Source organism: Ovis aries, chromosome 15, assembly GCF_016772045.2.
Source record: "Ovis aries strain OAR_USU_Benz2616 breed Rambouillet chromosome 15, ARS-UI_Ramb_v3.0, whole genome shotgun sequence".
Lineage (NCBI taxonomy): Eukaryota > Metazoa > Chordata > Mammalia > Artiodactyla > Bovidae > Ovis > Ovis aries.
This window is the reverse complement of record NC_056068.1, coordinates 30,873,354-30,889,786: the sequence shown is the minus strand read 5'-3', so window position 1 is coordinate 30,889,786 and position 16,433 is coordinate 30,873,354. Positions and strand designations below refer to the sequence as shown.

General features: G+C 48.7%; 1 protein-coding gene across 1 annotated transcript in view; it reads right to left on the bottom strand.

Moving 5' to 3' along the window:
- Positions 1 to 4,351: 4,351 nt before the first annotated feature.
- The window catches only part of LOC121816658 (putative HTLV-1-related endogenous sequence), a 69,405-nt gene continuing 57,323 nt past the window's right edge, over positions 4,352 to 16,433 (bottom strand). Inside the window, exon 4 of the mRNA XM_042232819.1 lies at positions 4,352 to 4,479. Within this exon, the coding sequence (XP_042088753.1) occupies positions 4,446 to 4,479 (34 nt within the window). The 3' untranslated portion in view covers positions 4,352 to 4,445. The remainder of the gene's footprint in view (positions 4,480 to 16,433) is intronic.

Genomic DNA, 16,433 nt, shown 5'->3' with positions numbered 1-16,433 from the left:
AGTTTCTCAAGGAGCCACTGAAAAAGGAGTGAAAATTAAATCAGGTAAAAGGCAGGGAGGGGCAGGAGAACTGTGAGACAATACATGGAAAAGATACCAGCACCAGGGCGGCACCCTCAGCCCACCCCAGGCTGAGCAGAAAACTGGTACTCTTCAGAATTAGCAAAAACGCACACGTCCACAAACAGAGGGAATGATAGATCCCAGCATTAACATGCATAATTGAATTATCTCGGTTAGTTTGTCTGAGGGATGCGGGGTGTGGCAGGGCTCTCTGAAATGGAAAAGGCTGCTGAGCAAGATACCTATTTCCCCCTTCCCAGAACTTCTAGAGGGCAAAGCAGGAGCCACTGAGCAAAAATACAGGACAGCTTTAGGAGAAATTCAAATGAAGGGATTTCCTGGCAAGAGAAACTGGAAACTCCTTGAGGTCATGGGCCTCTTCTCTGCCACTTAGTATAGGACACATAGTAGGTGCTCAACAAACACAATAGATGGGGAAAAGTGTAAACAGTGGCAGATTTTATTTTCTTGGGCTACAAAATCACTGCAGATGGTGACTACAGTGATGAAATTAAAAGATGCTTGCTCCTTGGAAGGAAAGCTATGGTAAATCTAGATAGTGTATTAAAAAGCAGAGATATCACTTTGCCAACAAAGGTCCATATAGTCAAAGCTATGGTTTCCCCAGTAGTCATGTATGGATATGAGATTTGGACCATAAAGAAGGCTGAGCACCAAAGAATGTATACTTTCGAATTGCGGTGCTGGAGAAGACTCTTGAGAGTCCTTCGGACAGCAAGAAGATCAAACCAGTCAATCTTAAAATAAATTAACCCTGAATATTCATTGGAAGGACTGATGCTGAAGCTGAAGTTCCAATACTTTGGCCACTTGATGCAAAGAGCCAACTCATTGGAAAAGACCCTGATGCTGGGAAAGACTAAGGGCAAGAGGAGAAGGGGGTGACAGAAGACGAGATGGTTGGATGGCATCACTGACTCAATGGACATGAATTTGAGCAAACTCAGGGAGATAGTGAAGGACAGGAAAGTCTGGCATGCTGTAGTTCGTGGGGTCACAAAGAGTCAGACATGACTTAGCACAACAATAAACAGATGTTAAACAGAGGGGCTGGTTTCTGGGACACCCCTCTGCTCAGTGGGCATTGCAGGGAGACCCAGAGGATAGAGCCCCCCTCTCTGCAGACTGATTGACGGACTTCTTCATGGACAGCAAGTGATGCTCTCAGAACGTGTCCGTTCATTCATTCAAAAACATTCCTTGAGTGTCTACTCCATTCCACCTTTGTGCCAAGTACCAGGGGTTCCCTACGAGGAAGGCAGGCATAGCCCTGACGTGACGGAGCTCACTGTCCTAGGGAAGCAAATAGCCAAGAGGAGTGAGATATGCCGTGAGAGGGAGGTAAAGTGCTACAGCCTCCCCCAGAGGAAGAGAATCAAACTGGGACCTGAGGAAAGCACAGCAGGAAGCCAGGTGCCTCCACGTCCTCATCGGTAAAATGGGGATAATAAGAATGCCTGCCTCAGTCTTCCCTGGCGGTCCAGTGGCTAAGAATCACCTACCAATGCAGGGGACACAGGTTCGATCCCTGCTCTGGGAAGATTCCACATGCACATAAGCCCATGTGCCACAGCTACTAAAACCCACGCGCGAGAGCCCACAGGCCACAGCTACTGAAGCCGTGTGTCTGGAGCCCCTGCTCCACAACAGGAGATGCTACTGCAGCGAGAAGCCCACTCACCACACATACAGAAAGTCTTCATGCAGCACGGAAGACCCAGTGCAGTCAAAACTATTAGATTTTTTTTTAAGTGAAAAAAAAGAATGCCTGCCTCATAGGGTTGTTGTGAGAATTAAGTAAATAATGTACAAAGATGTTCTACCTCGTCCAGTGCCCGGTTATAAGTGTTTGCCATCATTACCATTACTACTTTAGCTCTTCTTTGCTTTCTGCCATTAAAGTGGTATCATCTGCATATCTGTGGTTACTGATATTTCTTCTAGCAGTCTTGATTCCAGCTTGCGAGTCATCCAGCCCAGCCAGTATTTTGCATGATGTATTCTGCATATACGTTAAATAACCAGGGTGACAACATACAGCCTTGAAAATACTCCATTCCCACTTTTGAGCCAGTCCATTGTTCCATGTCTGGTTCTAACTGCTGCTTCTGTGAAGGACAGGGAAGCCTGGTGTGCTGAGTCTATGGGATCGCAAAGAGCTAGACGTGACTGAGCAACTGAACAACAACTATTACTACTATTATTTTTGTTGTTTTTAAAAAATGTCTATTTCTTTTGTATCTTCCTTGCTGTATGCGGGCTTCCCTTTGCACTGGCTTCTCCTGCTGTGGAGCATGGGCTCTCGGGGCACTGCTCTGAAGCCCACTGCATGGGCTTACACACGTGGAATCTTCCCAGACCAGGGATCGAACCAGTGTCCTCTGCCTTGGCAGAAGGATTCTCAAACGCTGGACCACCAGGGAAGTCCCTACTACTACTATTATTATCACCCCTCCATCATTCCCTCTTTGGGAGAAGGCCTCTGCCACAGAGGTCCATCCTTCTGAGCAGCTTAGTCTTGGCTGCTGTTCCCAGCACTGTCCCCTGCCCATTCAGGGACAGTCAGCTACTGCTCAATTCATACAGCATTTATCGAGCCCCTACTGCACACTGGGTACATGCTGGGGCATGTTGTGGACTTGGGGCATGTTCATGTTCATGAAAAGCTTGTGATAAGCTGGAGAGACGAAACCTCACATTCCCCAGTTGGTCCCAGAGGCACCAGTGCTGCCCTGGAGGTGACAGGATTTGTTAAGAGATGTTCTCAGGGCTGTAAGGCCCTCCCAGGGCAGCAGCTCCCAGTCCATGAGCCAACAGAGATGAGTCAGCAGGAGTCCCAAGGCCTGGCCCTCAGCCACCTTCTGTCTGGGCCCCACAGAGGAGCCAGAGTGGGAATACAGGCTTAGCCATCTCCAGATATAAGGCGCTGGAAGAGGGTCCTGAGCCCCAGGCCCCAGGCCTCGGTGGTTGCCTGGCTCACAGTTCAGGTCTATCCACACACCGTGTATGGCGGCAGGACCAGGGCCTATTGACTCCCCATGCAGCCTCACCCCACGCCTCTATCCTTTCCTGCTTTGTCCTCTTACATACTTGCTCATGACCATTCTTGGAGTCCCACAGGCTCCAGTTCCAACTTTCCATACCCACGTGCACCTGCTCCTCCACCCAGAGAGATAAGATTTGAGCTGGGCACCAAAGACCCACGAGGCACAGCTGGGGAGCCCTGAGCTGGGGTCCAGGGTTCCCAGCAACTTCGGGATATTGAGGGGTAGGACACTGGACTAGCTCAGTGACTTCTTGTTTTCTGCTCAACTTCTCTCCAGCAATAAATTGCCAAGGCCTTTTTCATCAGGGCCAGCTCTTGCAAACCATAAAAAATCTGATTGAGCACTCTCAGAAGCACATTCAGGGGGAAACTCTCACACACATGAGTACAGATTTATTCCCTGATGACAATGGCAGTATTAGCTTTATTGATCAAGCACCAGTGTCGTCAACAACAAACATTTATGGGGCTATGGCTCCCAGCAGCTGCCTGTCCCTCGGCCCAAACCGTGAACCCAGGGGACCCCATATGGAATCGGCAAAACCAATAAAAGATTCACGACCGCAGGATAATTACAACTCACCAAAGGTCAGTTTGCTTTAAATACACTTTAAATACCTCAAATTGAAAGACACTGGGCTTTTATAATGCCAGAGTCTAGAGCTTTATTAGATGAATAAAAGATACTGAGTAAATTAATGAATGAGTAAACAGTCACCTTCCATGGGCTGTGAGTCTGATTATTTAATTATGGATGACTGAAGCCTCTTGCTTTTCCATCTTCTCACACAATATTTAATGGCCTTACTTGGGTCATTTCATTGCTAATTTGTACCTCATTCAGGAGCAGAAGGAGGGAGCAGAGGGGATGAAAAGAAGAAAGACACGGATCATTCAGTCTTGCTCCATGCAGGAGCTCTGGGAAAGGTTTGGTGGGTAAGAAAGATTGAAACTGATGGCTACAGCCAGGCTTCTTGGGAGTTATCTGTGGATTTTTATTTATGCAAGACTCCTGCCATGAACTGCCATCTTGCTTCCACTTAGCCTGGGAAATATCCCAAGAGAGGCACTGCAATAGGTGGGGATTGAAAGAGGGACAGAAGGGACTGGGGAAGGAGGAAGCCACTATCTTAAAGCAAGCCTGGCAAGTCCTCCCAGAGACAGCCTGCAAAGCAGACGGCCCTCCTGCCCTGTTCGCCATCTCAACACGCTCTTACCTACAGAGTTACAGTGCACTTCAGAAGAGCCTGACTCTCTCCCATGATCTCTGCTCCTTCACCTGCAGGATTCAGGCCTGAATTCTTCCAGGTAAAGGCTAGTAGACATGTTGTAGAGACTTCGCTGACTTCCTGCCAATTCAAAGGGGGCACAAGCAAGGGGGAGGGATAAATTAGGAGTCTGGGATTAATAGATACACATCACTATGTATAAAATAGATAAACAAGGATTTGCTGTATAGCACAAGGAACTACATCCAGCATCTTGTAATAGCCTATAATGAAAAATAATCTGAAGCTGTATACATTGACAGTAATAAAACATTTTGGATCAACTATAGCTAATTTTTTTTTAAAGGGGGATGGGGTATGAGCAGAGTGAGTGTGCAACAGGCAAAGCAAGGGGACAGCGATCCTTACAAACCATGTTCCCTGCCTCCAAGTAGCCTTGTTACCCAGAAAGGTATAAAATGTCCAGGTCACCACACAGACCCTGGGGTCCTCTAGGAGACCAGATGCTTGACAGAGTCTAAGCAAAGGTGTTCCAGAGACAGACACCAACAATGGGGCTGGCTAGGGAGGACCAGGAGGAGAGGCGAGGCTGCGAGTGAGGCCAGCTGAGGCCAGGGAGCACGGTTCTGGCCACAGTGGGAGGAGTGAGGATCCGCGCTCAGCGAAAGGGCACCGGATTCGAACCAGCAGATCCGGGTCCAAGTCACAGTGCTGCCACCTGCCAGTGTGACACATACGAGGGCCCCACCACCAACTGCCTGCCTAAGCTCAAAATCCTCCAGCAAGGTGAAGGAGGAGTACAGAAAACAGGAGGAAGAGGCGACTGCCACGCACCAGGAGCAGAAGGCCCCGGTCCAGGGGGCACAGCGCCACCCAGCGGACCGTCATCACCACGCCCCTGGACACTGCACGTTTCAAACCTGAGAAAACTCCTGGAGAATGTGCTCCATCAAAACAATGGAGAGAAAAAAAAAAAAAAAAACCCCAACGGAGCAAACCAAAAGAGAAGACGATGCGGATCCTAGACACAGAGAATGCAAATCACAGAAAAGCAAAGGGAATTCTCAGGACCAGAGCAGAGGGAGGTCCCGGGATAACACGGCTGCAGGCCTGGGAACAAGCTGTCCCGACAGAACAGAGGTGTCCAGGAGCAAAGTTTCTGAGAAACCTGCTAAAACGGATGCATTCCCTGATGAGAGTAATCTTGAGGAAAATCATTCTGAGAGGCTATTAGTAGATACAAAGAAAATTAGAGCCACAAAGTTAAGCAAAACAAGGCAGCTACTAACTTCAGGCGGGAAAATGAAGCATAACCATAATAAGGCAGTCCGTTGTAAATATTATCCAAATAGGTGTACAGCGGAAGTGAGAAATAGATTTAAGGGACTAGATCTGATAGACTGTCTGATGAACTATGGACGGAGGTGCCTGACATTGTACAGGAGACAGGGATCAAGACCATCCCCATGGAAAACAAATGCAAAAAATCAAAATGGCTGTCTGGGGAGGCCTTACAAATAGCTGTGAAAAGAAGAGAAGCGAAAAGCAAAGGAGTAAAGGAAAGATATAAGCATCTGAATGCAGAGTTCCAAAGAACAGCAAGGAGAGATAAGAAAGCCTTCTTCAGCGATCAATGCCAAGAAATAGAGGAAAACAACAGAATGGGAAAGACTAGAGATCTCAAGAAAATTAGAGATACCAAGGGAACATTTCATGCAAATTTGGGCTCGATAAGGGACAGAAATGGTATGGACCTAACAGATGCAGAAGATATTAAGAAGAGGTGGCAAGAATACACAGAAGAACTGTACGAAAAAGATCTTCATGACCAAGATAATTACGAAGGTGTGATTAGAGCCAGACATCCTGGAATGTGAAGTCAAGTGGGCCTTAGAAAGCATCACTACGAACAACGCTAGTGGAGGTGATGGAATTCCAGTTGAGCTCTTTCAAATCCTAAAGATGATGCTGTGAAAGTGCTGCACTCAATATGCCAGCAAATTTGGAAAACTCACCAGTGGCCACAGGACTGGAAAAAGTCAGTTTTCATTCCAATCCCAAAGAAAGGCAATGCCAAAGAATGCTCAAACTACCACACAATTGCACTCATCTCACATGCTAGTAAAGTAATGCTCAAAATTCTCCAAGCCAGGCTTCAGCAATACGTCAACGATGAACTCCCAGATGTTCAAACTGGTTTTAGAAAAGGCAGAGGAACCTGAGATCAAATTGCCAACATCTGCTGGATCATAGAAAAAGGAAGAGAGTTCCAGAAAAACATCTATTTCTGCTTTATTGACTATGCCAAAGCCTTTGTGTGGATCACAATAAACTGGGGAAAAGTCTGAAACAGATGGGAATACCAGACCACCTGACCTGCCTCTTGAGAAACCTGTATGCAGGTCAGGAAGCAACAGTTAGAACTGGACATGGAACAACAGACTGGTTCCAAATAGGAAAAGGAGTACATCAAGGCTATATATTGTCACCCTGCTTATCTAACTTATATGCAGAGTACATCATGAGAAACGCCGGGCTGGAAGAAGCACAAGCTGGAATCAAGATTGCCAGGAGAAATATCAATAATCTCAGATATGCAGATGACACCACCCTTATGGCAGAAAGTGAAGAGGAACTAAAAAGCCTCTTGATGAAAGTGAAAGAGGAGAGTGAAAAAGTTGGCTTAAAGCTCAATTCACTTCAGTTCAGTCGCTCAGTCGTGTCCGACTCTTTGCGACCCCATGAATCGCAGCACGCCAGGCCTCTCTGTCCATCACCAACTCCCAGAGTTCACTCAGACTCGCGTCCATCGAGTCCATGATGCCATCCAGCCATCTCATCCTTGGCCGTCCCCTTCTTCTTCTGCCCCCAATCCTTCCCAGCATCAAAGTCTTTTCCAATGAGAAAACTAAGATCACGGCATCTGGTCCCATCACTTCATGGGAAATAGATGGGGAAACAGTGGAAACAGTGTCAGACTTTATTTTTGGGGGCTCCAAAATCACTGCTGATGGTGATTGCAGCCATGAAATTAAAAGATGCTTACTCCTTGGAAGGAAAGTTATGACCAACCTAGATAGCATATTGAAAAGCAGAGACATTACTTTGCCAACAAAGGTCCGTCTAGTCGAGGCTGTGGTTTTTCCAGTGGTCATGTATGGATGTGAGAGTTGGACTGTGAAGAAAGCTGAGCGCCGAAGAATTGATGCTTTTGAACTGTGGTGTTGGAGAAGACTCTTGAGAGTCCCTTGGACTGCAAGGAGGTCCAACCAGTCCATTCTGAAGGAGATCAGTCCTGGGTGCTCTTTGCAAGGACTGATACTAAAGCTGAAACTCCAATACTTTGGCCATTTCATGTGAAGAGTTGACTCATTGGGAAAGACTCTGATGCTGGGAGGGATTGGGGGCAGGAGGAGAAGGGGACAACAGAGGATGAGATGGCTAGATGGCATCACCAACTCGATGGACATGAGTTTAAGTAAACTCTGGGGGTGGGTGATGGACAGGGAGGCCTGGCGTGCTGTGATTCATGGGGTTGCAAAGAGTCGGACACGACTGAGCGACTGAACTGAACAATGTATCAATAAATCCCCAATACTGATTTAACTAAAATTCGAATACACTATATAAGGGTTAAGAATCAGAGGGGAAGGCAGTGTGAGAGAGCTAAATCCTCATTACCACAAATAGTGAATCGATAATACAATCAATGCATTAAACTTTAACAATACACATATATTATTTAGAACCATGAAGATACATAAACGTCAGAAGAAACAAGTGAAAAGTTGAGAGCCATTACTTCTCAGAAGGGAAGCTATGGGACAAGGGAGATTAAGGGCAAAGAAGTAATATCTATTATCATAAGCCTTTTAATATTATTTGAGCTATAAACTATGAACAGTGATTACAATCAATTATTTTTTATTTTTTTATTATGGTAAAATACACAAAACATCAACTTTACCATCTTAAGTGTTTATAAGCACACAGTCCAGTAGTGTTAAGTATACTCACACTGTCGTGTACAATTAGTGTTTAAAATCCCCAAACCCTGACCCTCCAGTGCTGGCCTTGCAGGGATGCTCTCCAGTGAGGCAAGGCAGCAGGCACCTTCTACCCTGACCCTTGTCACCGAAGCTTCATCTTGTCCTGAGGGGAAGGACTGTCTCACTCATGATGCTCACACCAAAAGGTGGTCAAATAATGCTTTGCTGTAGACACAGGTCCTCTGCCTTCCTCTCAAGAAACACAACTAATGAGACTGTAATTATTAAATAAGACTTTTCTAACAGCCTGGAAATACAAAGGGCAAAGGAACAAGGAACCTGGGTTTTACGGGTATGGTCGACTTTCTCTGGGGTTCCCCAGTTCACTCTTCCTACCTAGACCCTGCCTGCCCATGGGGAAACAGCACCTTTCCCTATGCCCAGACTCCTCCCCCGAATGTATACTCACAAGAGTAGGGCCTAGAGCTTCTCCCCTGGTACCCTGGGGTCCTCCCAGCCACTCCTGTCTCCTGGCTAATGACCCTCCTCTTCTCTCAGTGACTGACACTCCGTAGCAGGACCCTTTGGGGAAGCTCACATCCCTTCCCCCAAATCAGAACGCACCATGAAACCCCAGACATTTACAAGGGGGCGCCCTACTTGAAGAATAGGAGAACAAGAGACGGGGAGTCTCTTAATGTTGAACATAGCAGTAAACATCCCAAAGCCTCAGTTCCCTCATCTGTAAAATGGGGACTGCAGTGTCTGTTCCAATCCCAGGGTGCTTATAAGGATCAAGACAGAGATGAAGAGAAGGCAGCGTTGCAAAAACTTAGAAATGTGAATGATTACTATAAATACTAATTTTTTAATGTCTTTTTTTATTGGCATATAATTGCTTTACAGTATTGTGTTACTTTCTGCTGTACAGTGAAGTGAATCAGCTCCTGTGCTTAGTCGCCCAGTTGTGTCTCTTTGCAACCCCACGGACTGTAGCCCATCACTCCTCTGTTCATGGGGATTCTCCAGGCAAAAATACTGAAGTGGGTTACCATGCCCTCTCCAGGGGAATCAGCTATATGTATCACATATCCTCTTGCTCCTGAACTTCCTTCACACTCCCTCCATACGATTTTTTTTTTTTTAATTAGCAGACAATACAGAGATCTTTAAAGATAGTGGCAGGAGATGAGTGCATGAAGTTAAAAGCCTCAACTTTGGGTAGCCCTTTCCCATGGTAACCATGGGGAGTTGCCTGGTAGGTCCCTCCTCCTCCCTGCAGTGGTGGGGGTTGTCCCACCTGGAGCTGCCAATGCCCTGGGCACAGATCTCCATGCCTCGGGCAAATGGTTCCAAACACCTGTGCCATTTCCCCTCCGTAAAATAAAATCGCTCACGAATGCGCTTCTGTTCCTCTCATACAAATGGCAACAGCCGTTGTTCTTATTGGATTGTAGATGAATCACTCAGAAAATATTTTTGGGCACATTATAGAGGCAATAACATAAAAGTACCTGGAAAATGGTTCTGTTTTGTTTTCCACTTTGCAAACCCAAACTGGAGCCTGGGGTTGTATTACATATTTTTGTCTCCTGTTTTTGAACAGAAGTGCTCTGCTCATTTCCACTGCACACTGAGGAGGCGGACACGTCAATCACTCCTGAGTCGGGTGTGAACCCTTCCAAGGGTCCAGTTCGTCTTCAGTGGCAAGAACTTAAGTGAGAGGAGAGGTGAGACTGCAACGCCAGCCTTCACATCTAGGAAGAGTGATGGGGAAGATGGAGGTGTACATCTATCTCTTCTGAGGACAGAAGAGCGGGGAGAAGCAGCAGCGAGAAGTCAGGCTGAACCCCAGGAGGACCAGTCTCATGGCCCAGAAGTGAGCAACATCTGATCACATCTCCTAGAGAGTTTATGGGGCTGGACAACCATTTGTATGGTGTGTTTTGGGTTCATATCTGCCTTGTGGCAGATGGAGGGATAGATGACCCATGAAAAGCCCAACAGTGTGGCATACTAGGAAACTCCTCCTGTGACATCAGGTGACTATCTGGTACCAGGCACGAGGGTCTTGGAAGAGAATGCGGGCTTCTCTCTCTGTCCTGGAGACCCTCACATCATCAGTCTCTTCCTCTGCTAAAGAAGGTCTGGCCGGCCACTCCACAGCCTCTCATGCAGGCCTGGCAGGCAAGGCTTTCAATCATGTGTCCACGAGTCCGTTCCACACCCATAGCTCTGCAGACTTCCACAGAAATGCCCTCTCAAGCCCCTCTCCCATCCTGCTGAGAGCTTTGTGAGTCTTAATTCCAACATCAACACATCACAAACACTGAAGTGGGAAAGAAGAAGGACAAAGTCCTGATACATGCTCCCAGGAACTCCCTTCTAGTTGACACCAACCCAGTAACTGCTCAACTCTATCATCTCCCCATTCAGAAAATTAAACCTAAAAACGCAGAAGTATGGAGATGATGAAAAGATCAGTTTCTAGGGGTGCTGATGAGGGGAGAGATGAGTAGGCAGAGCACAGAGGATGTTCAGGGCAGTTAAAGTACTCTGCTTGGTACTGTAGTGATGGATATATGTCATTATACATTTGTCCAAACCCATTAACGTACACACCAAGAGGCAACCCTAAGGGAAACCACGCACCCGTGGGTAATTATAGTGTCAGCGTAGGTGCATGCTTGGTAACAAGTGCACCATTCCAGTGATGCTGATGGTAGTGATGCTGATAATGGGGGACACTATACATGTTTGGGAATAGGGGCTTTGTGGGAAATCTCTGTAGCTCCCCTTCTAGTTGATTGTAGAAAATAAATCTTAAAAATCTTAAAAAAAAAAAAAAACTTGAACCTAAAGTCAAAAAATAGTTTGCATGTCGTTGGAACAGTTTGTTCTACACACTCCAAGGGCATACACGCGCGCTCAGTCATGTCTGACTCCTTGCAACGCCCTGGACAAAGGCCTGCCATGGTCCTCTGTCCATGGGATTTCTCAGGCAAGAATACTGGAATGGATTGCCATTTCCTACTTTAAGAGATCTTCCCAACTCAGGGATCAAACCCATGTCTCCTGCGTTGGCAGGTGGATTCTTTACCACCAAGCCACCTGGGACACCCACGTCTGTTCCAAGTACCTTCTTTATTCCAACTCTAGAAGGTCTAAAACCACATCATATGCTGGCCTGACCAGTCCACAAATTAGCTTGCGATTATCCCAAGTAGACTCTGTTTCGAGACAGCATGGATTTATCTGACATCCAAACGTTAGTTGGAACGGATGTGAGGTCTGGTCTCCTCTCTCAGTCACTTCTTGGCTGGATCACCCTGCTTAACATCTCTGGGCCCCAGCAACTTCCTCTGAAAAACAGAGGAGACAATATCTCACCTTCATCAGAAAATCTCTCTAAACCCCTTAGAGCTCAAGGGCTACAATTCCTCACAAAACAGTCTCTACAAATGAAGAATATTTTTCCCTTCTCATTTGTCAACTAAAATCCAAGGCCTAGGGTAAAAGGCAAAGCAAGGGCTTTGGAGGTGGAGAGATCAAAGTACAGATGCAGGCTATCATTCAGGAGATCCAGGACTTAACCTCTCCAAGCCTGGCTCAGATCTCTACCATCAAAACAATGACAGCTACCTGCATCACAGTCAATGCAGAGTAAACATAAGATCACCCCCTTCCTGCTTGGGCACCAAAGAGCTCTCCAAGCCCAGATTCGCCATGTGGCTCAGTTCTTTCTCTTAGATTTCCTGTCTCACCCTTTCCTCCCTTTAGGAAAACGTGGCTTTGTCCATTCCCTGCCAACTAATGTGCTATTAGATAAATTTTCTCTTGTGGCCAGATATTACCTCTGAATTATAAGTGAAAAGACAGGGACACAGGAAAAAAGGGGTGGGGGGAGTCATTCAGGAGACAAAGCCTTAGGCCAGACCCCATATTTCTGCTCATTAACCCGTGACTGCTGCCCTGGGCTGGAGGCCCTCTTCCCCTGCCTGTCCCCGGGCATTGGGCTGTTCTCTGTTGTTCCTCTTACAATATTGGATCTGTTCAATGCTTTATATTCGGTTTGCCAGCGCAGGGATGATTCAGAGCAAGACTGGGTTATTACAAATTCAGGAGGCACTACACACACGCCTGTCATGTTCCAGTTACCCTTTCTCTCGGTTTAATAAAATTTGCCACACTAATACAAAGCCATCTTTTATCGTTTTTCCCTGCAGTTGTAACAACTTGTCCAGCTCCCTCCTGCTAATTAAAGGAGGAGGGGATGCAGCCCGCTTATTGGAAAGTGAGTTTCCAGGGAGGCTGTCAATATCTTTGCAGCCACTTAGCTCTGGTTCTTACGGACCTTTAATGGCCTGCGCCTCCATGATCGGAGCCCTAATGAGGTCAGCAGCTGCTGGCCAACGCGGCAGGCAAAGCCCTGCTTGGTGGCTGCCCGGGTGCCCGCAGGCAGGAGAGGAGCCCAGCACTCCTCTGGGGCTGGATGACGTGGGTTCCGCAGTCCATCCTCCCACGCCGCCCCAGCGTCACTGCCTCTGATGTGTGTGTGACAGTCTCCCTGGCATAGAGAACCCACCAGAGTAACCGCGATAGGGAAGGGGGTCGGTTTGACAGGAACCATTCCCCTCCCTCCCGCCCTCCCCACTCCCGGCTTTTCGCCCCATCCCCGCCCCAGGGGTGGAGCAGACAACCGGAAAAGGGGAGGAGGTGGAAGAAAAGGAAATGGGAAGGGAAAGAGGAGCTGTAAACAAAGAGCTGCTCTTGTGTGAAGTCCTGAGATGGGTCCAAAGCCGCCCGCTTCCGGAAGGCCCACGCTTTGTTCGTCATCCCACTCCCGAGCCTTCGGGGAGCCAGACAGGGAGAAGGCGCCGGGCTTCACTGCGAACATCTACCTCCGCGCCGGTCCCCATCTGTCCAGCTAATTACCTGCTACGGCAGCCAGGACGCTGCCCTTTACAAATGAGGCGCGGGCGAGCGGGCGCATTATCATTCCGGGCGCAGGCGGTCTGCCTCGGCCGGCTGGGCAGGCGCCGGCTGACTGTGGCTGCAGGAAGCCTCGGGACCCGGGCTAGGGCAACCTCAGGGCAGGGCGGGGACCGGCCCGGTCCCTATGCGGGACAGGGGTCCTTCCCCCAGGAGACACCTGTCTTCTCTCTGAATCCTAAGGCCCTTTCCATCCGTGCGCAACGATCCCCCTTCTAGTGCCAAGTCGGGGAATCAAAGCAGGCCAGGCCAAGGTCAACGCTGGGGCGGGGGCGCTTGGGGCCAGGCGGCCCCGCCCGCCCCTCGGCTCAGCTCGCCCGGCTGATTAGCATGCGGCTGCCGTCGCCCCTGGCGTCCCCCGGCGCGGCGGCCCGGATTCCCCGGCCCTCTCCCCGCGCGCGCACACTAATAAGTTTACAAATGGAAGCCGGTGGCGCCGGTTGCAATAAAAGGCAGAAGCTCCGCTCGGGCGCTTCAATGAGAGCATTTTCCCCCGCAACAAGGGGCTGGATTCAGCTGCCTGCTGCCGTCTGAGCGGGGCCAGTTGCCAGAGTAACGAAAGCCTAGCGCACACGTGGGGAGAGGGAGCGGGCGGGGGCTCCAGGGCTCGCCGCCGCCTTCCAGGACCCGCAGCCCTTCCTCGGGAGCACTGCCTCCGCGTCCCCATCTTTCCGCTCTGTAGGCGCTCTCAGGATCCTGCCCCCTCCCCACACCGCCAGCCTTTTACAGGTTCTCTGAGAGCTTGTATTATATTCAGGAGACACATCTGGAGCATCTAGTCCGAGATGGATAATATGCCAGGCCCAGGGAGTCAGTCTAGAGTCAAACTGGACTGTAGCTATGCTCATGGTGGGCCCGGCGACAGAACAGGACCCCAGGTGCGGCAGGAGCCAAAACTGGCTCAAACAGCCAGAGAGAAAGCAGATGGGGGTTCAACTCTATGAACAACAGGTAGGCCTTTCTGAAGGGTGGAAAGGAATTCGGCACTGGAGAATGCAGACGCCCATGATGGCGCACCTGGATCAAAGGATAGAGTTCCAGAAGTGCTGGGGTCTGCTGAGCTGAGGGAGGAGGCCAGTTGGATGGCGACCAACTCTGCCCATCCCCCTCACAACTACAAGAGGGCTGCTGCTGCTCTGCCCCCCAGCCCCTGGCCCATGCATGGCCAAGACTGGACCTAGTTTTTGGTCCTCAATTTTCAGAAGTTCGCATTTTACTCCAGAAAGTCAAGGTTGCCATCCATCCATCCCACTTCCCTTCTAGGGTCCTAAAAATATAAGGATTGTCTTATTTCCTTTTATAAGCTTCTCCTTGGGCACCGAGTCCTTTCCTGGTGGCTCAGAATCTGCCTGCGATGCAGGAGATCCAGGTTTAATCCCTGAGTCAGGAAGGATCCCCTGGAGAAGGGAATAGCAACCCACTCCAGTATTCTTGCCTGGGAAATCCCATGGACAGAGGAGCCTAGCAGGCTACAGTCCACAGGGTCGCAAAAGAGTAGGACGCGACTTAGCAACTAAACGACCTTGGGCACAGAGTACACCCAGGACCCAGAAGTTGTTCCCTAGAGCCCAGAGAAGCTGGCACCTGGAAACATGACCTCCCCTCCACCCCATGATCTCACAGCTGCCTTCCAAACAGCCATGTACTAGTATCCTAGGGGAAAGTAGGGCCAAAAGCAAGCCTACTGGCCAAGCAATCCTTAGGCCACACAGGAAAAGAAGACAATAATAGACACGGTCCATACGTCCAATACACACAGAGTCGACTTCCTTTGTAACTGACAAAGAAGAGGCTGTGCCTAGGGGGAGGATGGGGTGGGGAGGCACATTTCCCTAGCTCAGTTCCTGGGAGCAGGGCCAGCTGGGTCCCTGCCTGCATGACTGACATCTCAATAGTCACAAGGATCCCCTAGCCCAGTGATCATAATACATCTACTTCATCCACATGAACAGGCCTGGGTCCACAGTGAGGATCCCCACTGCCTCCAAGCAGGCAGGCCACACAAATTTGGGGACTTGGCTACCCATTCTGTTCCCCTAGACCTGGCTCCTCCCTTCTCCACAAATGACTAACCAGCACAGAGTCCTATCAATTCTCCTTTCTAGGTCCTTCAGATTTGTGTACTTCCAGACCTTAGTTTAAGACACACACATTTCACACTAATGCCCACAGTGGCCTCATGGTTTCTCTGCCTCTTGTCCAGCTGCTGAGTGGATCTCAACCTGTCCGCTTCTGTAGAAATCCCCGCAGTGGCCTCCTGCTTCCTTTAGTCTGACGTACAAGGCTCTTCACAATCTGACCCTGCCAACTCCCTGGCTTCTCCCCTTGTACCCTGGCTCCCGCTGCTTGCTATGACCTTAACACAAGTCCTCACTTCTGTGCATGTGTTGAAACTCTTCCCCAATCTCATGATAGCCTACCTCCCATTTTTCCCCAGCTGGCTCCTCTACATCCTACTAGATTCAGCGTTTGCATCACCTCCTCCAGGAAGCCCTCCCTGGTTCTTTATCATCCATCCAAGGCTGAGCTCCCCGCTCAAATGTATTCACCTGCTCTCCAACTATACCCCAAGCTCCTCAGGGGCAAGGCTTGGCTCCCTCAACTTTTCAGCAAGGCCTTATTAGCAAGTGATTCAAAGTGACTGAAAGTCAGTTGAGGGTTTGATTCTCAGCTCTTCCATCTGTGAAGGTTGCTTAATTTCTCTGAATCACAGTTCTCTCACTTAAATGAATAATAGTAACATCTTAAGGTTCTTAGTGTTAAATGAATTATTGTGTTTACGGAATTTAGCACAATGTTTGACACAGAGAAGATGGACTCGTCTCTTTATTACTTGTTTCTCCTCAGCAACCAGTGCTTCTGGAACATTCTAGCCACCTACTCACAATGGCTGAATGAAACACATGCCTGAAAGGAAGGACATGACATGGTTCTGAGTCTCCTCACCACCTGGCCAAACTTCCTTAGATAGGCTTTCGTTTCTTTGTAGCCCTTTTCAAGCGGGTCACAAAGAACTGATGACCAGTTGACATGCCCTCATCAGATTTAATGGGTTGGCCCCAAAATTTGTTCACGTCTTCCCATACGATGTGA